The 24,435-nt window shown below is 36.0% G+C and overlaps 1 protein-coding gene across 1 annotated transcript in view; it reads right to left on the bottom strand.

The window, feature by feature from the left end:
• The window catches only part of ADAM9 (ADAM metallopeptidase domain 9), a 176,797-nt gene that overhangs the window by 48,933 nt on the left and 103,429 nt on the right, over positions 1 to 24,435 (bottom strand). The window contains exons 15-16 of the mRNA XM_046648674.1: positions 13,075 to 13,180; positions 6,936 to 7,119 (exon numbers count right to left, since the gene is read on the bottom strand). Coding sequence (XP_046504630.1) covers positions 6,936 to 7,119; positions 13,075 to 13,180 — 290 coding nt within the window. The remainder of the gene's footprint in view (positions 1 to 6,935; positions 7,120 to 13,074; positions 13,181 to 24,435) is intronic.

Here is a 24,435-nt window from a genome sequence, read left to right on the forward strand (position 1 = left end):
AAGCCTGCCAAACTCAGTCAGACTATAGATTCTGAAAGGGCTCAACTCCAGGCCCCTCCAGCCACAGTCCTCAAACAGGCTTGCTCACACAGGAACCCGGAGGGAGAAAGTCCCATCTATGCCCCCAGAGATCCTGAAAGGGTCCTATACTAGGCAGGCCTGCTGGCACAGGGACCAGGCAGAAGAAAGTCCTTTTCGTACCTCCAGAGGTCCTGAAAGGGCCCTATACTTGGCCCCAGTCCCTACCAACTGCAGTCTATGAACAGTCCTGCTGGCACAGGGACCCAGAAGGAGACACTCCCAGCTGCACCCCCAGAAATTCTGAAGGACTCTATACTCAGCTCCAGCCCCATCACAGCCACAGTCTACCAACAGATCTGTCAACTGAGGGACCCAGTAGGAGGCACTCCTATCTCCTGCATGCTCAAAGATACTGAAAGGACCCTCTACTTGGCTCCAGCACTTCCCATTCGCATCCACAGCAGTCTTTCTGGCCCAGGGAACTAGAAGGAAACGCTCCCATTTTCACTCCTAGATATCCTGAAATGGCTCCACATTTGGTTCCAGCACTTTCCAGCCTCAGTCTGCAAGCAGTCCTGCCAACACAGGGATCCAGAGGGAGATACTCATGTTTATGCCTCAGGAGATCCTGAACTAGCCCTATACTCAGCCCCAGCCCCTCTAGCCAAGGTCAGGGAGCAGTCCAGCAACATCCAGGGACCTGGCATGTGACACACCCATTCGAGCCTCAGGAGCCAGGTCTACAGACCTCAACCTTGGCTATGGAAGCTGAAACAGCCCTGGGATTTGGTTCCAGCCCATCTCAGCCACAGTCCTGGGCCAGTCCTGCCCACTGAGGGATTCAACTAGGAAACAGAGAGCAGCCCTCTGAGTTACCTAGTGGGAACCACACCTGTCCGTGTACCCGGTAATAGGCCTTCTGTCTGAGGACCCAACTGTGGACTCTGAAGCAGACCTTTGTCCCAGGGCGACCCTACTGAACAAGGTACTGGAGCCAGTTCAATCTACCTAGGGAGCAGTTAGCATCCAAGACCCTGATAACAAGCCCATCAATCACAGACCCCACAGCAGACCCAGAGACAGCCTTGTAATCAGCTGTAACCCAGCCTGAGATTCTGGAGGTAATCCCATCAGCATAAAGAACAGACAGGAGGTCTCCACCTGCTGAAACTAGTCTGTAAAGACTAAAAGAGGTGTTTGCTCCTTCAAATGCACAGACACCAGTGCAAGGCTACATTAAAGAATCAGGCAAATATGACACCACCAAAGGAAATTAATACAGCTCCAATAAAAGATCCCAAAGAAATGGAGATCTATATTTTGCCTGACAAAGAATTTAAAATAATCATTTTAAAGGAACAGAATGAAATGAACAGAGATAGACTACTAAACAAAATCAGGAAAACAATGAACAAACAAAATGAGAAATTTAGTAAAATAGTAGAAACCATAAAAAGGAACCAAACAGAAATCCTGGAGCTGAAAAATACAATGACAGAAATGAAAAATTCAACAGAGAGCTTCAACCACAGACTTAATCATCCAGAAGAAAGAATCAGTGAACTCAAAGACAGATCATTTGAAATTAGCCAGTTAGAAAAACAAAAAGAAAAAAAGAATGAAAAAGAGTGAAGAAAGCTTATGTTAATTATGGCACACCATCAAGCGAAAAAACATTAGCAGCATAGGAGGCCCAAAAGGAGAAGAAAGAGGCAGAAAGTTTATTTAGAGAAATAATAGTGGAATACTTCCCAAATCTTGAAAGAATATGGACATTCAGGTACAGGAAGCTCAAAGGACCCTAACCAAGATCAACCCAAAGAAGAGTACTCTGAGACACACAATAATCAAAATGTTAAAAGTCAAAGATAAAGAGAGAATTGTGAAAATAGCAAGAGAAAATGACTCATTTCATACAAAGGAACCCCTATTCAGCTATCAGTGAATTCTTCTAAGGAAATCTTGCAAGCCAAGAGAGAATAGGTTGATATATTCAAAGTGCAGAATGAAAAACTTCCCAACCAAAATACTATACCTGGCAAAACTGTACTTCAGAAATGAAGGAGAGTTAAAAATACTCCCAGACAAACAAAAGCTAAGGAAGTTCATCATCATTAGATTTGCCTTACAAGAAATGCTAAAGAGAGTTCTTCAAGTTGAAATCAAAGGAGACTAAGTCACAATATGAAAACATATAAAAGTATAAAACTCACTGGTAAAGGGTAAACATATAGTCAAATTCAGAATACCCTAATACTGTAATGATGGTGTATAAATCACTTTACTTCTAGTATAAAAGTTTTTTAAAAAATATTAAAAATAACTATAGGTACCATAGTTTGTTAATGGATGCACAATATAAAAAGATGTAAAGTGTGACATCAATAGCATAAAATACAAGGAGAGGAGAATTAAAGTGTATAGTTTGTGTGTGCAATTGGAAGCAAATTGTTATCAGCTTAAAACAGACTGTTATATCTATAAAATGTTTTATGTAAGACACATGGTAACCACAAAGGAAAAAGACTTAAAGTAGATACACAAAAGAGAAAGGAACTAAAAGCATACACTACCAAAAATAAATCACAAAGGAAGACAGTAAGAGAGGAAGAAATGAACAAAGGAACTAAAAATCAGCCAATAAACAATTAATGAAATGGCAATAAGTCAGTCCTTACCTATCAATAATTACGTTAAACTTAAATGAACTAAATTTCCATATCAAGACAGGAAGAGGCTGAATGGATTGAAAAAAACAAGATCTAATAACTTATTGCCTACAAGAGACTCACTTTAGCTTTAAGTATACACATAGGTAGAAAGTGAAGGGATGGAAAAAGATATTCCATACAAATGGTGACCAAAAGAGAGTAGGAATGGCTACACTTATATTACTTATAAATAGACTTTCAGTCAACATCAGTCACAAGGGACAAAGAGGGTCACTAGTGAGAAAGGGATCAATTCATCAAGAGGACATAAGAATTTTAAGTGTATATGCACCCTACATTGGAGCACCTAAATATTTAAAGCAAATAATAACAGAACTGAAGGGAGAAATAGACAGCAATAAGATAACAGTAAGAGACTTCAATACCCCACTTTCAACATTGGATAGATCATCCAGATAGAAATTTAATAAGGAAACAATGAACCTGAAGAACACTGTAGACCAAAATGGACCTAACAGACACACACAGAACACTCGATGCAACAGCAGCAGGATAGATACTCCTCTCAGACGCACACAAAACATTCTACAGGATAAATCATATGTTGGGCCACAAAGCAAGACGTAACAAATTTAAGACCAAAATCAGATCTAGTAACTTTTCCAATGGTAACAGAATGAAACCAGAAATCAATAACAGGAGGAAAACTGGAAAATTCACAAAAATATGGAAATTAAATAACATATTCCTGAACAACCAATCCTGCTATTTGCAACAACATGGATGGACCTTGAGGGCATTATGCTAAGTGAAATAAGTCTGACTGAGAAAGACAAATACTGTATGATCTCAATGATATGTGGAACCAAAAACAAAAAGCCAAATTCATAGAAACAGAGAGTAGAATGGCTAGTGGGGGCTAGAGAATAGGAGACATGGAGAGACGTTGGTCAAAGGGTACAAACTTCCAGTTATAAGACGAATACGTTCTGGGAATCTAATATTCATCATAGTGATTATAGCTCACAATACTGTACTTGAAAGTTTCTAAGAGAGTAAATCTTAAATATTCTCACACAAAAAATGTCGTATTTATATGAGGTAACGAATGTTTTACCTAAATTTATTGTGATAAACATTTCACAACATATACATGTATCAAATCAACACATTGTACACCTTAACTTTATATAATATGTCAATTATATCTCAATAAAGCTGGGGAAAGAAAAGAGCCAATGAGGAAAGGCAGAGATGAGAGATATGGGAAAAGAATTGCAGAAACATTATCTGCGATTCTGGGGTCCAAAGCTCTTTAATTTTGTGATTTAAATCAATAAATTTCTGGTTACACTTTAATTCAGTATTAGCTGAGTTTTTATGAGACTTAAGAGTACTGACTATAATCCAGAGTAAAATTTCATAAATTCAAAAAAAATTGTAAGTATACAGCTTCAGAAATACAAAAGTATATTCACCAGCACATAGAATCCAAGAATATATCTAAAAAAATTCAATGTTACAAATGTTTGCTCCAGTAATGTAAAGATAATTTGATGTTAGGGAATTTATTGATATAACAGCACATCAATAGTTCAAAGGAAAATAATGGTTATTTCAATAGCTGTTGAAAAAACTACTTATAAAATTTTAAATCTATTACTTTATTATTCTTATTAATTAGGATTAAAAGGATACTTCATTAAATGAAAAATACTCTCTACCCTAAGCCAATAGCCAAAATCATACATAACCTTACACAGTTAGATGCAGTCAAGCTAGGGACAAGACAAAGACGTACACTATCATCATTATTATTTAAAATTATTCTGAAAGTGCTATCATTGCAATTACCCAAGAAAATAAGTCCAAAAAGTAAATATCAAAAGAGGAAATCAACTTTTTATCTTTTATAGACGATGACCGTTTACCCAGGAAATTCTAATACAACCAACAATAAAAATATGTATCACTAAGTATATAGCTGATAACAAAATAAACAAATACAAATGAAGATTTTTTCTGAATATCAATAATACTCAGTAAAAAATATAACCAAAATAGCTTTTATTCTCAATAAAAACCAATTTGAAAGTATAACCTAACAAATTAGAAAATATAATAGGAGAAAAGGGGCCTATTCATAATAGCAATAAAACATAAAATACCTAGGAATAAAACTAACAAAAAAAATAGAAAGGATCTTTATAGCTAAATCTTTAAGAAAAGACCCCCCAAAATGAAGAGACATCTCATGCTCTTCCATGTCAATAACGGAAACATGTCAGTTTTCCCCATTATAAACTTATAAGTTTAATGTCATCCCAACCAAAATTCCAAAGCTCTTTTATTTATTTATTTTGCACCTTGACAGAATGATCTCAAGTTCATCTGAAATGATAAATGAATAAAACAGCCAAGAAAACTATGGGGAAAAACTGAGGGTGCATTTGTATGGCCAGACATTAAAAATATAAAACCAACAAAACTAAAACAAAGCAGTACTGACACGAGTAGTCAGACAGATCAATAGACACGAAGAGAAAAGCCAAAAATCAAGCCCAAGTATATATACAAATTTAACAAGTAATTTAAATAGGATTTCAAATTAGAGGGGAGAGATTATAACTGAGCTTAAGGCAAATGATAAACCATTCTGAAAAAAATAACATTAGAACTCAACATATAGGAATCATTTCTGAATGAAAATGACAAAAGGAGAAAAAAAATGCCAACCTCATACTATACACACTCAATATTCCCCTGGATTAAAGAGACAAGTGTTAAAACAAAAGACCTACTAGAAAATACAAGAGAATAATGATCTGATACTATACTGAGAAAGGTCTTGTAAAATATGTAAGCAAATTTAGAAACCATGAAGGAAAGGAATAACAGATGTGAATACATAAAAATGTAAACATGGAAAAAAATACTAAAATCAAAAGAAAGAGAGACGCAATAAACTGGGCAAAAATGTCATATATATTACATTATGTTTTATATGACGTAAGTTAAAGTTATTTAAAATCGATAAGAAAAACACACCAATTTTTAAACACACAAGGAACATCAATAAGCAAATCATAAAAAAATAAAGAAATATAAGAGAGAAAAAAATTCAAAATCACCAATAATCAAGAAAAAGTAAAATAAAAAGGAAATTACCAATGAAAGCTTTAAAACAACAGCAGCTAATCTTGACTGTGGTGTGAAGAATTAAAACATTTATTATTGAAAATTGGTTGGAAGGCAAACTAGTAAAAACATTTCTAAAGAGAAATTTGGCAAAACTATATACAAACCTTAAAAGCATGCATACCGTTATGGAAGTTTAACCTCAGGAAACAATCAGGATGTTCTGAAAATTTATTTAGAAAGCCATTTACCTCAGCTTTGTTTATAATACCTGCAGCAGTCAAGCTTATGTAGCAGCAAGGACAGGCACAAAAATATCAGGGTCTTTCTGTAAGAGGTGAGGAACAGAATTGGAGCTGAAAACTTGGCAGGAAGTGAGTTAACTTGAAGGCCCGCCTGTCTTTGGCATGTGTCACATCATAGGTCAGCTGTGTTCTCTCTCCTCCTCCTCCTCCCTTCTGCTCTGAGTCGGTTTCTTCAACTTGCTGAACAATCCTGCTCCCTTATATCTCTTGTATGAGGCTTAAGCTCGCCATAACTCTTTTAGCCCTGCTCCTACTTCATGGCATCTCTCAAACAATTCTTAGCTCCTACCCTACTCTTAACTACCTTTCTTTAATTATATATTCCCAAAAAAAGGAATTTGGTCTAGCTCATCTTCGCATATGGAACCACTGATAATAAGTCTGGGGCTGACCAACTCTTGGCTCATATCTGATCCAAACAGCTGTGGTTAAGGGAGCAGGGAGCATGAGCAGGACAAGAACTATGAACTATATCCACCCAAAATCCTGGAAATCACCTAAGTGTGCCAATAATAGCAGCCTGACCAACAAATTATAGCACATTGATAGGGGACAGAAATATACACAGTATCTTGCAACACAGAAACCACAGGTTATAACATTTGACCCCAATGAAGAAATCTAGATAGAAGATTTATAGCTATTCTTAATCTTGTTCTTGGTGGGCTTTGTATTTTCCAAAATCTCTACAATAAATATAGATTTCTTTCATAATCAGAAAAGAACAACCACTTACTGTGTATAACAATTTTTCAAGTTTTTAAAATTTTACTTTGTAAATAGAAAACATTTTGATTACCTTTCCAACATCACATCTCGTGCCTTCATTCACCATCCCAGGATCTGGAACATCTGATCCTAGCTGGAAATCCACACCCCAACATTTGGTGCCTCTACTGGGAGTCTGAATAATAGCAGGCACAATTCCAAATACAGGCATGTCTTGTACATTCTCACATTGAAGTTTTCCACATAAAGCATTCCTATAAAGAGAGAGAAATAACACAAACATAAAATGCATCCAGTGTAGACACAAAAGAAAGATTATACATTTATATAGAGACAGAGATTTACGGAGACTTAGCTGAAGGGACTCTCAACAGAAAAAGAGTGTAAGAGCAACAGAGACCAATGCAGCTCTCCTTAAATATGGTAGAGAGAGAATAAAAGAGATAAGTGGATGCTAAGGTTTAAATTAGTGGGGTACCAGGTGGTGCTGATGCTCCCTCTTTCCCCACACCTAATCCCTCCTTGCTATCTGTCTAGGGCTCAGAAACTAATAAAGTTGTTTATAAATATGATATAATTTTATAAATACTATTACACAGAAAATAACAGAACTATACCAAAATTCAAGTGTGTCTTCTTACAGAATTAAGGTAAGGAGAAAATTAGACTCTGTAACCTAAAATGACTAAGAAAGGATTCCACCCTTCTTGGTTTGGCTAACTCTTAGTTAATTACTTAAAGACTCAATTCATTAACTCATTAATTCACTAATTCATTCATTAATTCAGTATTAGAACTCTATGAAGCCATCCCTGACTACAGTTCCTATCTCCAAGGCTGTGCGAGTCAAATGTCCTTCCTACAGCCTTTCATAACACACTGAGCACCCCTAACATCAACTCTTATGATGCTGTACTGAAATTTCCTATTTGATTGTCTTCTCATCCAAGCACCTACCCTATACTTGAATCTCCTCTAGGATATCACTGCCAGGTCACTATACGATATTGTTTTCTAATTCCTCTAACTTACTACCTCCTGAAAATTCCCATTCTGGCTATCATAACATTCTTTTACTTCTTGAGATAAAATCTATCTCCCCATACCTTTTCCTCATTGGTCCCAGATCTTCCACATGAGACCATACAGATAGTGTCTTTTCCTTCTTCCACATGATAGCTAACTCAGGACAATTAACATGGAGCTCCTAAATACTTCACCAGGACAATATCCTACAATCATTTCTCATGCAACAAGGAAGCTCCCCTCTAAATATGTTCCAGTTTGTCTCACTGCCTCTTGAAGCACAGTGCTCAGAGCGGAGCATGAAATTTCAGCTGTCACCTGACAAGCAAAGAAGAAAACGGAGCTCTCATTTCCTTTATCCTACATACTTTACTCTAGTAAGCCCAAGATTACAGTAGCTTTTACGGTAACTACATTACACAACTGATGCCCCCAAACTTACCACTAGCTAAAAGCCCTATTTATTTTTTCCACATGCCACTATTACGTCTCCTCCTCCTTCCATCCGGTATTCAAGAGTTAGTCATTTTGTCCCAACTTTATATTTATTCACTAGATAACCTAAGTAAAGCGCTTAAACTTTCTGAGCTTCAGTCTCTTCATCTGAAAAACCATAGAGAATAATGCCTATTTCACATACTTGTTTGAATTATATATGAAAACTTCTAAAATAAAGCATACTGCAAAGTACACCTCAGTTAACATGTGTTGGAACCTACCAGAATTTGTGTTGCTATGACATACTCAGTGTTTCATAAGTAGTCCTGACAACATATTAAAGATTAAAAGGAAAATACTCTTAATATATAAAAAACCGTTACAAATCAATAAGAAAAGGATAACCATTTCAAGAGAAAAAATTCAACAGCAAAGATCTAAATATGAAATTTACAAAATAAGAAATGCAAACAGCCAACAAAGCTAAGAGATGTTCCTTATCATATTAATAAAAATAAAATTCTATTTCAAGCCTCAATAGAATAATTGCTTCAGACAAGGAGCATCAATGTATGCTAAAACCATGAGGTGAAACATTGGTGGGGAGCTCCATACTCATATGACACAAAATCACCACTTCACATATTACTTGACAGTTGCAATGAGAGAAACATAACTTTACAATAGCAAGATCTAGTCATGGCCACTTAGTAACACTTATATAAGACAATCCAGGATTATGTGCCTTCTTGATATAATACACCACTTATGGCGTATTCTTCCCCAAAATGTTTAACCTGAATCTAATCAAGACTTTAGATTTAACTTCTGATTTATAGAAAATTCAGGGGATAGAGATACAAGTTAAGCTACATTGAGAAAAAACTATCAAACAAATCCAGAACACGGGCCATTCTAAAAGACCACTGGCCCAGTCATTTCCTTAGCTCACTGTCACTGAAAAGAAAAAAATAAAGTGAAGAAGAATATTTTACATTAAAAGTGACTTAAGTGACATGACAACTAAATGCAATGAGTGATCCCTGTTTGAGTCCAGATGTAAGAAAAAAACAGCTATGAAAGACAATTTGAGAGCAATTGGAGAAATTTTAATATTGACCAGGTATTATGCGATATTAGGAAACTGTTAATTTTGTTAGGTATGATAATGGTGTTGTGAATGGCCTTATATGTTGGAGATGAATGCTGAAGAATTTAGAAGCAAAGTATCATAATGCCTAGAATTTACTTAAAAATGGTTCAGCAAAGTCTAGACAAAGTAAATATAATATTAGCAGTGTTTCAATCTGGGATATATGGGTGTTCATCATACTATTCTTTCTACTCCTCTGTACATTTGAAATTTTTCATTTAAAAAGTTTAAAAAGATGATGCCATCTATGTACTAAGAAACAAGACAGCTCTTTCAGTGAAACAGAACAATACAACGTGTACAGCGGCATCTGCAGTATGCACAACAGAAAGGAGGAAGTGGGGTGGGGAATAGGAGTATATATTTCCATAAAGAAACTCTGGAAAGACATACAAGAAGCTAAAAGAAATAGGTACCTCAGGGGTAGGGTGGGAACAGAGAAAAAGAGGATAGGCATGCAAGTCACATTTTCTCTATATCCCTTTAAACATTTTTTCAACAATAGAAAAAATTAAGTAATTATTTACAAATTCATTTAAAACAAAACTGAAATATCTATTTGACATAACACATGGGAAAAGCATTTTTTAAGATAATACGCTGGCACTGGTAAGGGGGCAGTGGAAACACAAATCAGCTAACCACATTAAAGGTCAATTTGGAAGTATCAATGAAGACCCTAGAAACTATCCTCCCTATCCTTTGACTGAGAAAAATCTACTAAGAAAATAATCAGAGAAACAAAAAAACTCTATCACAGCCTTGTTAAAAAATAGCAAATTACTAGAAACAAATCAAATTTCTAATACAAAGAAATGGTTAAAAGAAGCTGGGTTCATCCTATAAATGCTCCTAAAATAGTGGAAAGTCAACACATCAATTTAGAAAACAGTATAAATCATAGGAGGCAATTTTGTTTATACATAGAGATGTGGGTTTCTCTGCACACATACATGTGTGTCTATATATATGTATGACATACATAGACATGTTTATGAATATATATACACGAGAAGGAAATACCACAAAAATTTAACGGGGTATTTCTGGATGTAGGGCCACATGTGATCACTTTCTTTAGGTTTTTCTAGATTTTATACATTTTCTATGATGAGGATGATTATAAAGACACTGACGATGATGACAATAATAATGAGTCCTATAAGGAACCAGACACTCTTCTTAGTACTAACATCCATCACCTCATTCAGTCTTCAGAACAACACTTGGAAATAGGTACCATTATTATCCCCATTTCACAAGAGGAAAACGAGTTATAAGTGAAGCAACTTGTCCAAAGTCTCAGAGATCTTAAGTGGCTGAAGTAGGATTCGAACCCAAAGAGTCTACCTTCAAATGTGTATTCCTAATAACATAAGCACCTAAGAAGACAAATTCAAAACATATACAGCAAAAATGTATAAAACTAAAAGGAGGAATAGACAACTTCATAATCACAGTTTGAGATTTTAACATACCTCTCTCAGAAATTGAAGGACAAACAGATAAAACACACACACATCAAAGATATAGAAGGGTGGGAAAGACCATTAACTTACTTAACATTTACAGAATAATACATCCAACAACTGCAGAAGGCACTTTTTTTTTTTTTTATTACAATTGCACATGGAACATTCACCAAACAGACCATTTGCTGGGCAACAATTCACATCTCAAGAAACTGTAAAGAATTCAAGTCATACAGAGTATGTTCTCAATGGAATTAAACTAGAAATCAAATACAAACACATAACTAGAATAGTCTCAAATATTTGGAAATCCGCAATACGCTTTCAGTAACTCATGAGTCAAAGGAGAAATAACAATGTAAGTTAGAAAGTGTTATGAACTGAAAACATATCAAATTCAATGAAAAAGAAGCATACAACTTTTTAACCAGTTTATCCTTTCTTCAACCTTCAAGTTGCTACTTTTCTCACGTTGATTTAGAATAATTATGATAGCCAAGATGGGTCCAATCTCCCCAAAATGCAGGACAGAGCCCTCCGTGGTTTTTTCTAAACACCATAAAAGAATCATGAAAATGTTATGTCTAGAACTGTATCTTACTTTCCTTTTATCTGGAAAATTACCTATTAAACTACCTATTTTATTCTAAGGCAGTATCATTTTTAAATGATTGCTCTTGCTAAGGCAGTGGTTTAGACATAAAAATCTCCTCATGGAATTGAAATATACTAAAAATTTATTGAGAATAATAGTTTGAATTCCCCAGAAAAACAATGCTATATAAATGCAAGAGAACTTATCTCTACAACTACTTTTGAGACTACACAAGATAGATAATCGAAACAATTATGTTCATATCCCCTTTTGAAATACGTCCTTGGTTTTTAACCTCCCTCAATCTATTCTGTTTTATATATTAAGAAAGGTATATTCTGAATATTCTGTGAAATACACCTTAAGTGGATAACTAATTTTTAAAGAATTAGAACAAAATTAACTTAAAATAAATTTTAAAAAATTTAAAGAAGCTGATAGCATTAAGAACACCTATAAAAGGGATATCCAGTCCTGTTAAGGCAGTTGAGGAAGTCTTGCTTAGAGAAATCATACTCGAACTAAGATCTGGAAGGGAGAGAAGAGCATGCCAGGAAGAAGGAACAGCATGTGCAGAGGCCCTGTGGCAGAAGGCCAAAGTAGCCCAGTATAGCTGAAGCATTTCACAGCATTTAATGTCTGGGTATAAAAAGATGAGCCTACAAATAAACACATTAAAGAAGTATCCAGAAACATAGAAAAAATACTAGAAGAACATTATACACAAAAGCCAAGGAAAGAGGTTTCTTAAAAAGGAGAAAATGGTCAACATAGTTGAATGGTACTGAAAGTTCAAGTAACGTCTGTTGGATTTAGCAATATGAAGGTCATGTTGTTATTTCTTCTTAGTAAGCATCGTTTCACCACAGTTGTTTAGCCTAACAGGCAGAGTAGGAGGTAGAGTGGGTAGAAGAAAAGATACACAGTATTAGAGAATAATTCCAATTATGTAAAATGTCAATGTGTATATACACAGTGCACAGAAACAAAAAAGGGAAGAAATACACCGAAATTAGTGCATATATATGGATTGAGATTGTGGATGAGTTTTCTCTTATATTATTTTTTAATCTTATTAATTTACAATGAGTAAACGTTATAGAAAAAAGGTTTCAATTTGTCACTTTAAAATTATATAGAGCTAGAAGAAAATAATGAAGTACAGAATTAATTCTGTAGGTAACTTTAGGATTACCTAAATTCCTGCTAAATTCTGTAGGATTAGCAGCATGATCTTTTAATGAAAGGAAGAGGAGGAAGAGTGTTTACTTGGGGTTCTCATGATAGAACAAAAACAAAGTAAGATTCTAAAAGCCACTATCTTTTAGACAGGTGATGTCAAAGGGTGAACTATTTTACCCGTTCGATTCAGGGTGTCTCTGAAGCCTTGTTTTACAACATTGTAAGTCTGAAAAGTTAGGCATTTAAGCGGGAGAAAGTCGGCAGTCACAAGGAGTCAGAGAAAAGACTACGATGACTGGTCTCACAGCCTGCCATACTCCTTTACGACCTGGCCTCCACTTACCCAGTGGCACACTTCTTGTATTCATTGCCAGAGAAACCACAATTGCCAAATCTGTCACCTTTAGAATTCACATCAATGAAACAATCTTTGGGGGCAGCCTTGGCTTCTGTAACATTAAAAATTAAAAAGAAAAAGTTATGGCAAATTTAATTCAGAAATAAAAATATTCCCTATGACAGTCCATACACCTGGATGAACTGCCTCAACACCTCTGACAAAGCTTCAGGTCTTACAGATAAAACATTTTTGTTCCACATTTTATACATAACAACAGAATGTAAAAATAAAGCTTAGATTGTATTTAAAAGTTAGCCTGGACTCGAACACTCAGGACCTAAAAGAAATGTCATTAAACAGATGAAATTACAAATTATAAATCACGCACAGTATGGTAGCATTTCCAGCATATTCATTCTCACTGCTCTCAAACACATATCTACTGCACCCCTGGTTAGAGCAGGCTTGGGAGGGTTGGTGAAAACATTGCCAGCTATTATTATTTATTTTTTATTTATCATATATAGATGTTTAATTTACATAATTCCTACTAATTAGACGGATAGAAAAACAGCCATGACAGCTGATAAAGCATCAATCCATTCTTGCTTTCCGATATTTTATATAGGTATGACTTAATGATGACTCTTTCCACTTAATTATACATTCCTAAAAATGGTTTATTTGGAAAAATTCTTAAGCCAAGTTGCTAGTTCTTTCTATTTAATAAAGGAAATTCAGTTGCCTAATTTACACATTCAATACTATGTTGTCTAGTTTAAAAGAAAATGGATAGCAAGTGAAAGGAGTTGGAGCAGAAAAAGAGGCAGGGAATCAGAAAATACAAAAAACGAGTGCAGAATTCTTGCAGAAGGTAAATGTCACATGGCACTATCCCTAGCAAAGCCCTTCTACAGAACAGATGTAGCTATAAAAATTCCTGATAATCTCCAAAGAAAAAAATAACTGTGGTCCCTTTACTCCTGGACTTTTCTGTAGGCCTCTATGAAGATAATATCTTTGCCAAATAATAGTATTTACTTCATTGAATGCCTATCTGTAATTACTTTTGTAGTATGGAATAACCTACCTATTCCTTCAAAATATATCAGAAGTTGACAGATCTCTACCACTCTATCCCATGACCTCACATAAATAAGGCCCATTTAATTCTTAGATGGTCTTCTTTACTCAGGCCCTATGACCCACCATAAGATAAGAAGTACAGCAGACAGAAACTAGAGACAGCAGAAGTCTGGTCAAAATCAATAACACTAGCTTTAGAGAATCCAGTCCAGTAACCACACCTGATCTTTCAAACTAAGTAAGAGAAACCAACATAAAAATAGAAGATTTGGGTTTTCTTTCCTTTCCTTTCTCTCCCTCCCCCCCTTCCTCCTTCCCTTCTCTCTGCCTCCTTCCCTTCTTTCCTTCATTAAATATGTATTAATCCCCCACTAGGTGTCCCGCACTCTGATAGGTAATGGATATAGTTTACCAGTAGCTCACTGAGGGGAAACAGAAAAGCTCCTATTTTTTCCTATGGGAAAACAGGACTCCAGTATGGTTTTGGCATAAACTATTGCTGCCAATTATCAACCAAAGCCTAGTTGTGCAGAAAAGCAACCTTTTCCTTGAGAACCTCAGTCACCTCAAGCCAAGAAAGGAAACCCAAGGATACAACACAAGGTAGAGTATCTACTGTTGGAGCACTGTTAGCACCAATGTGTAACGCAAACAAAGCCGACTGGAGATGCCACCATGCCTCAATGTAAACTCTCCATGGGCTCTCACCAGGACAACTACAAAGCAGACGACAGCATCATTCTATCAGCTGGAAGAGTGAGTTGTTTATTTTGTCTCTTCCCTCCAAGTTACAACTAAATGGACATTCATTAATCAGCAGTGGATTCCTTACACAGCACAACAGGGTGCCTGAGAGATCCACGCAGCCATACTTCTGAAGGTGGGTGGACTGGATCCCAGGGAAGCAGTGAAACTAGATGAGCACACCCTTCCCCCTCCCTGGCAGCAGCAATCCAGGTCTCAGATCCTCACACAGGGGCTCAGTACGAACGAGTGAAGGTGAGGGTAGCCTGGTCCATGTGCAAATACTTTCAGCATGACAGTGTGGCCGGCAGGAGCACCCCCCATGCCACAGCAGGCCTGTCCATGGGAACACTTCCAACCCACTGGCGGCAACCAAGCCCCTGCATAGGTGTCCCTCTCACCTAGTGAAGCAGCACAGCAAGCCTCCTAACAAGCGCAGCAGCCCCACCCACGTGAGAGTAACCTGCCTGCCAAGCACAGAGCCACTACTGGCAATGCACAACCTGCCCTCCTAGTGCAGAGGCCTCGTCCATGGGAGTGCAACCTGTTGAGTGGCTGCAGCCAGCCTGCACAAACACAGAACGGCCCTACCAGCACAACTACAGCAGACGGGGAGGGATCAGAAAACAGCTGAAGCCCTGCCCCAAGTGGTGGCAGGTGGAATCTGTGACCAGATACTACAACAAATGTGCTAGCAAAGGATCAACTCATCAAACACCATAAACTATAGTAAGACTTCAGAGAAGAAGGAAAATGACAAGTCTCCAGAAAGCAAACCTGAAGTCACAGAAGTTTACAATCTAAATGACAGGGAACATTCAAAATAGTTGTCATAAAGAAAGTCAACGAGCTACAAGAAAACTCAAAAAGACAATTCAATGAGCTCAGGAATAGAATTAATGAAAAGAAGGAATACTTTACCAAAGAGATTGAAAGTCTAAAAAGAAAACAAACAAAATCTGGATATGAAAAACACAATTAATTAGATAAAAAATAATGCAGAAACCACAACAAATAGAGCTGATGTTATAGAGGACAGAATTAGTGAATTAGAGAATAGAAATATACAATTGCTTCAGGAGGAAGAGGAAAGAGAAGTAAGATTTTTAAAAAATGAAGATTTTTTCAAGAAATATCCAACTCATATAGGAAAAGCAATATCAGGATTATCAGTATTCCAGAGGGAGAAGTGAGGGAGAATGGAGCAGAGAGTTTGTTCAAAGAAATAACAGCTGAGAACTTCCCAAACCTGGGGAAAGAAATGGACTTAAAAGTAGATGAAGCCAATAGAACTAATAACATCAATGCAAAAAGACCTTCTCCAATAGTAAAACTGGCAAAAGTCAATGACAAAGAAAAAATTTTAAGGGCAGCAAGGCAGAAGAAAATAAGGTACAAAGGAACCCCTATCAAGCTTTCAGCATATTTCCCAGCAGAAAACTTACAGGCTAGGAGAGAATGGAATGACATATTCAAAATACTGAAAGACAAAAACTTTCAGCCAGGAGTACGTTATCCAGTGAAACTATCTTTCGATATGAAAGAGGAAAAAAAAAGCTTTCCCAGATAAACAAGAAATACCCACTGGATCAATGAAGAAATCAAAGGAGAAAATACCTGGAGACAAATGAAAATTAAAACATGACATACCAACTCTTAAGGGATGCAGCAAAAGTGGTACTAAGAGGAAAATTTATAGCAATACAGGTCTACCTCAACAAACAAGAAAAATCTCAAGTAGACTTAAACTACACCTATCAGAACTAGAAAAAGAAGAATAAAGAAAACCCCACGTCAACAGAAAGAGGGAAATAATAAAAATTAGAGTAGAAATAAATGAAATTGAGACTAAAACAATAGAAAGAATCAATGAAACTAAGAGCTGGTTCTTTGAGGAGATAAATAAAATCAACAGATCCTTAGCCAGACTAAGAAAAAACAACAGAAGGTACAAATAAATAAAATTAGAAATTAAAGAGGATAAATTACAAAACACACCTCAGAAATACAAAGGATTATAAGAGAACAGTATGAAAAAGTATATGCCAACAAATTAGATAACCTATAAGAAATAGATAGATTCTTAGACTCATACAGCCTCAGAAAAATTGAAGCAAGAAGAAATAGAGAATCTGAACAGACCAATCACAAGTAAAGAAATAGAAATAGTAATCAAAAACTTCCCAAAAAACAAAAGTCCAGGACCAGATGGCTTCTGTGGAGAATTCTACCAAACATTCAAGGAAGATTTAATACCTATCCTTTCTCAAACTGTTTCAAAAACTTAAAGAAGATAAGATGCTCCCTAACTCATTCTATGAAGCCAACATTACGCTGAGACCAAACCCAGACAAGAACAACATAAGGAAGGAAAATTACAAGCCAACATTACTGATGAACATAGATGCAAAAATCTTCAACAAAATATTGGTAAATCGAATACAGCAATACATTAAAAGGATCATACACCATGATCAAGTGGAATTTATTACAGGGATCTAGGGATGGCTCAACAACTGCAAATCAATCCATGCGATACATCACATTAACAAAATGAGGAATAAAAAAATCAAATGATCATCTCAACAGATGGAGAGAAAGCATTTGACAAAATCCAACATCCATTTATGACAAAAATTCTCAACATAATGGGTATAGAAGGAAAGTACCTAACATACTAAAGGTCATATATGACAAACAAACCCACAGCCAACATCATACTTAATGGTGAAAAACTGAAAGCCATCCCTCTGAGAACGGGAACAAGATACAGGTGCCCACTCTCACCACTCCTGTTCAACATAGTACTGGTGTTTTGGGCCAGAACAATTAGGCAAGAAAAAGAAATAAAAGTTATCCAAATTGGAAAGGAAGAAGTAAAACTCTCACTGTCTGTGGACAATATGCTTTCATATATAGAAAACCCTAAAGAATCCACCAGAAAACCATTAGAAATAATCAACAACTACAGCAAAGTTGTAGCATACAAAATCAACCTACAAAAATCAGTTGTATTTCTATACACTAATAACAAACTAGCAGAATGAGAAGTCAAGAATACAATCTCATTTATGATCACAACAAAAAGAATAAACTATCTAGGAATAAACTTAACCAAGGAGGTGAAAGATCTACACACTGAAAACTATAAGACATTATTGAAACAAATTGAAGAAGTTATAAAGAAATGGAAAGATATTCCAAGCTCATGATTGGAAGAATAAACAAAGTTAAAATGTCTATATTACCTAATGCAATCTACACATTCAATGCAATGCCAATCAGAATGCCAATGACATTCTTCACAGAAATAGAATAAAGAATCCTAAAATTTACATGGAACGCCAAAAGACCCCTAATAGCCAAAGCAATCCTGAGGAAAAAGAACAAAGCTGGAGGCATCACAATCCCTGACTTCAAAACATACTACAAAGCTATAGTAATCCAAACAACATGGTACTGGCACAAAACCAGACACATAGATCAATGGAACAGAACTGAAAGCCCACAAATAAACTACACACCTATGGACAGCTAATTGTTGACAAAGGCACCAAGAACATACAACGAAGAAAGGAAAGTCTCTTCAATAAATGGTGTTGGGAAAACTTGACAGCCACACGCAAAAGAATGAAAGCAGACCATTATCTTACAGCATACACAAAAATTAACTTAAAATGGATTAAAGACTTGAATGTAAGATCTGACACCATAAAACTCCTAGAAGAAAATATAGGCAGTACACTCTGACATCAGTCTTAGCATCTTTTTTAACACCATGTCTACTCAAGAAAGGGAAATAGAAAAAAATAAACAAACGAGGCTACATCAGACTAAAAAGCTTGTGCAAGGCAAAGTAAACCATCAACAAAACGAAAAGACAACCCGCCAACTGGGAGAAAATATTTGTAAATCATATATCCAACAAGGGATTAATTTCCAAAATATATAAAGAACTCATGCAAATCAACAACAAAGAAGCAAACAACCCAATCAAAAAATGGGCAGAGGATATGAAGAGACATTTTTCCAAAGAAGATATATAGATGGCCAACAGGCACATGAAAAGATATTCAACATCACTAATTATTAAGGAAATGCAAATCAAAACTACAATATCACCTTACACCCATCAGAATGGCTATAATTAAGACAAAAAATAACAAATGTTGGCAAGGATATAGGGAAAAGGGAACCCACATACATTACTGGTGGAAATGCAAACTGGTGCAGCTGCTATGGAAAACAGTATGGAGATTTCTCAAAAATTCAAAAATAGAAATACCATATGATTCATCTATCACACTACTGGGTATTTATCCAAAGAACAAGAAATCAACAATACAAAGAGTATTATGCATCCCTATGTTCACTGCAGCATTATTCACAACAGCCAAGATGTGCAAGCAACCCAAGTGCCCATCAAAGGATGAATGGATAAAGAAGATGTGGTATTTATATACAATGGAATACTACTCAGCCATAAAAAAAGACAAAATAATGCCATTTGCAACAACAACATGGATGGACCTTGTCCATGGGTATTATGTTAAGTGAAATAAACCAGACAGAGAAAGACAAACACCATATGATTTCACACATATGTAGAAGATAAACAAATACATGAATAAGGAGAACAGATTACTGGTTATGTGAGAGGAAGGGGGGTTGAGGGGGCAGCAAAAGGGGTAAAGGGGACATATGTATGATGATGTATAAAAACTAGAGTATCAGTTATGAATACAATGCATTCTACACAGAAATTTATATATAATAAGGTACACCTCAAATTACACATTTATAAACCAATATGACCTCAATAAAATAATTTTTTTAAAAAAAGAACTACTACATATCATCTTCTTGATATCCTTTCTCTGCTCCTTCAAAACTATTCACAATGTTGCCAAAGAAATCCCAAAAGCAAATCCAATCATGCCATTTCTATGCTTAAAATCCACAGTTCCCCATTATCTAGGGAGAAGATGATTCCCCACTACCTAGGGGAAAAATTTTAACCTGAAATTCATGACCCAAAAAACATTAAGATTAGCAATCTGGAGTACACAGTCAAAATTCCTGGAAAAGTCTAAATTTGACATCTAACTCTCTTGTCTCATCTCGTCTCGTTCCCTCTACCTGTAGTGAAGTTCTGGGAGGATATATTCTGGCCTATGAAATAACAGTAAAAGCCAGGATTTCCCATCAAATAATCCTGTAAAAGCAAGAATGTCACAAGAATGTCTTCTTCTTTCAGCCAACTACTGGGACAAAACAGAAAATCCAGAAATAGACTCAAGTATACATGATGTTTGGCATGTTGATATCAGTGTTATTTCAGATCAGTAGGAACACTGAGTATTTAATAAATCCCAGAACTAAAGACTTAAATGTAAAAATAAATCATAATAGTACTAAAAGACCAAGTAAAAACCCTGAGGAATGAGAATTTCTAAGCATGATACCAAAGACAGAAATCATAAGTGAAAATATATATTAAATGAGAAAAACTTGGGATACTATCAAGAAAACGAACAAAACTAAAGGACAAAATGAGAGAAAATTTTGGCAATGTATGAAAAATAGTTAATCTCTTTAATCATAAAAAAAATCTTTTAAGGGCCAGGCCGGTGGCGCAGTGATTAAGTGCACACATTCCGCTTTGACTGCCCAGGGTTCGCCAGTTCAGATCCCAGGTACAGACATGGCGCTGCTGGCAAAAAGCCATACTGTGGTAGGCATCCCACATATAAAGTAGAGGAAGATGGGCACAGTTGTTAGATCAGGGCCAGTCTTCCTCAGCAAAAAAGAGGAGGATTGGCAGCAGATGTTAGCTCAGGGCTAATCTTTCTCAAAAAAAATTTTTTTTAAATCTTTTAAAATAAAGTAACAAGGAATAAATATCTTAGTAGAAAAAATGAACTAAGGACAGGAACAGGCAAGACATAAAAAAACACAAATGGTCAATATCAATATAAAAAATTGAATTTCACTAGTAATAAAAACACATTTAAAAATAAAAATATGGCTTGCACTTATTAAATGATGTAGGTCTTTTTTTAAAATGGAAACACTCAGTGTTGGAAATATTTGAGGAAATAAACACACATGTATAGCTAATGAGAGTCTAAAACAGCATAATAATTCTGGAAATTATGTGGAAATGTCTTAAAAGTCTTTAAAGAACATACTTGTTAACACTGCAATCCCACTTCCAGGAATTTATCCTGAAGAACAAAATGGATGGTGGCAAAGACTAAAATAAACTATAGAGATAGTCACAATCAGCATTGCTGGCTAGTTAAATAAATGATAGTATGTCATTAACATGATGTTGTAGAAAAATACTTAATGACATGGAAAAGTATTCACAACTGACTGTTGGTTTTGAAAAAAGTGTAGTTTTGAAGCAGTATGATGCCCTCATATAAACATAAAAAAAGATGTGAGAGACAGTCATCAGATTTTTAACAGTGGTTACTTATTCAGGATATTAAGAGGATAGGCAATATTTATTTTCTACTTTGTGATAATCTATATTTTCAGTATTTAAAAAAACATGTACTATTTCCATTTAAGAAAGTAAACCAACTGAAGTTATTTTCTTTTACTGATCTCCTTGATAAATTCCAGTAGCAGCTCTTCACACTAAAGTGGTTAAGATCACGGCTCTGCTGCCTTCTATCTGTGTGACCATGGGCAAACCTTGTGTTTCTCTGAGCCTTAGCTTTCTCATGAGGTTGTTTTAAGGCCCAAATTTGATAATACATATCAACACCCCTCTTATACATTCCCTCTCAAACTCTTCATTTTTTAATAAATATTTAGTGTTTACTATAAGGAATGAGGAATTTGAAAATGCATAAACTAGCAAAGGACTTTCATATCCATAAGTTCAAAAGTTCATAGGAATGAAAACTAGACCTATAACACTTCAATTAACTATATCTTTAAAATTACAAGCCATCAGCAGATTTCCGGTAAAAAGTTTGAACACATGTATTTATTTTCCCTCCCTCCTGAAATCCCACTTAGACAAAGAAAACGGCTTTTTTTTTAATTCATAAACTCAAACAGACAGTGGAACTGGGAGAGGAGACAGCACAAAATATTAGAAGCTGAAAAGCAGACCGTTAAGTGGTAAATGACTCAGTGTATCTGAAAGAAAACAAATGCTAAGCTGACAGGGCAGAAAGCAGAGATCAACCCTTTTAACACCACAGAATTCTCCAAAGATAAGAAATTGGTAGTACCAGATACCTCTGAACACAGGGGTAACGAAGGGCAAGCGGCTAAAATAAAGAAAAGAAGCTTAAAGACTGTTGAAGAAGCAGCTAGATCCTCAGATCACCTCTGCTCTTTGTGCAGCCAGGTGGCTGTCCCTTCCCTACCCTAGCAAAAGACCTGAAGTTTAACCTCTGGGTAGACTAAAGATAGGGGTTCAGGACTCAGAGATATCACTAAAAAGCTGAGAAACTATTCCAAAAGTAAGGGGATGAATCAGACACTTGCCTACCCAATTCTGAGATCCCCAGTCTTATTCTCCCCACTTCCCTCTTCACTCTCAGGATGCTGGCAGCTTCCAGCATTCTCAAGGACTTTACCCTCCAGACTGGAGATAGAGTAAGTCTTTACAAGGGACTCTAATGAGCCTAAAAGGAAAAAACCTAAAGATGTGGATTTTAGCATTTCCTCAATTAAAAAGCTCATCCATGTCACTCTACAGGAAAGTTTACAGTTACGAAGCCTCACCCAAGAACCTAGTGTGACCCATCTGGTCCTTCTTCCCTTCTCTTGGGGAAATCAGGTATCTTCCTATCAGACATCTGAGGAAAACTTCTAATATAAAAGACAGATATCCAAATACACAAAAAAGGTAACTTGGAACACAAAGTATGCAAAGAAAACTTACAAAAATTATCATTAACATACTGAGAGAAATAAGAGAAGATGTTCATGCATGGAACAAGAACAGAATATTATTTCTTAAAAAGAAGTGTGAAAACACTCAGAGAACATAAGAGTTCATGACAACCAAGACTGTGGTGCCTGAAATGAAAACCTCAGTAAAAGAATCAGAAGATGAAGTTGAAGAAGTCACCCAGAAAGTGGGCACAAAAAAACAAAGAGATAGAAAACAAGAAAGAAAAGATTAAAAAAAAAAAAATCCAGGAAATGCAATATCCAAATAATGTGAGCTATAAAAAGAAACCAGAAAAAAAAAAAAACCAAGGGGAAAAAATTTCCAGAACTAAAGACACGAGTTGGCAAATTGAATGCACCCACCACATACACAACAAAATGGGTAAAAACAGACCAACATCAAACATATCACCTTGAAGAGACGACCCTTCAAGCCTTCCGAGAGAGAGAAAAAAAAAGGCCGTATGCAAGAATCAGAATGGCATCAGACTTCTCAACAGCAGCTGTGGAAGCTAAAAGACCATGAAGCAATGACTTCAAAATTGTGAGGAAAAATGATTTCCAATCTAGCCAAACTACCAATCAAGTATTTAGATAAAACAAAAATATTTTCATACTTCCAAGATCTCAAGAAATTTACTCCAAGCTCAAGATTTCTAAGGAAACTACTAAAAGGAAAACTCCATGGAAAGGAAGAAATAAATCTAGACAGAGAGAAAGCAATGGGAAATGGGAAATACAAACAGGAGAGAGACAATGGGCCACTCCCGGATTATGATGAAACGAAATCTCAGGATGAAAGTTGAGATAGATACAGGGGGTGTGACGGTTTATTGCAACTGTCAATCTTGATTGCACCAGATATTTGGCCAAACATTATCCTGCTTGTTCTGTGACAGTGTTTTGGGATGAGATTAACACTGAAATCAGTAGAGTGAGTAAAGCAGATGACTCTCCCTAATGGGGGTGAGCCCCATTCAATCAGCTGAAACCTGAATAGAATGCAAAGGCTGACCCTGACTTGAGTAAGAGGGAATTCTTCCTGACAGCCTACAGACTGGGACACTGGCTTTTTTCCTGCCTTTGGAGTCAAACTGAAACATTAGCTCTTCCTAAGTCTCAAGCCTGCCAACCTTGGAACTAGAACTACACCATTGGCTCTCTTGGTTCTCAGGCCTTTAAAATCAGACTGTAACTACACTACCGGCTTTCCTGGGTCTCCAGCTTACAACTGCAGAATCTTGGGACTTAGCCTCCAATATCACATAAGCCTATATCTATATCTATGTATCTACCTATCTATCTACATACATCCTACTTTTTCTGTTTCTCTGAAGAACCCTGATTAGTACAGACTTTGGTACCGAGAGTGGTTCTAGAGGAGAAGAAGTTAAGGATGAGTTTTCTGAACTGGTTCTGGGGTTTCTGGAATTGGGTCTCTAATCTGATTACATTTAAAGATGCTAATGACTATTTCCTGTAGTAAAAAGAGCACTCATATCCTATGGCATTATCTGACAATAGATATTTCCAAAATATCACCACTGGAGACTCCTATTCAATCACTTATAAGAAGCAAGGATCTGGGTAACTGTGTATGTGATAATTTGA

This window comes from Equus quagga, chromosome 22, assembly GCF_021613505.1.
Source record: "Equus quagga isolate Etosha38 chromosome 22, UCLA_HA_Equagga_1.0, whole genome shotgun sequence".
NCBI lineage: Eukaryota > Metazoa > Chordata > Mammalia > Perissodactyla > Equidae > Equus > Equus quagga.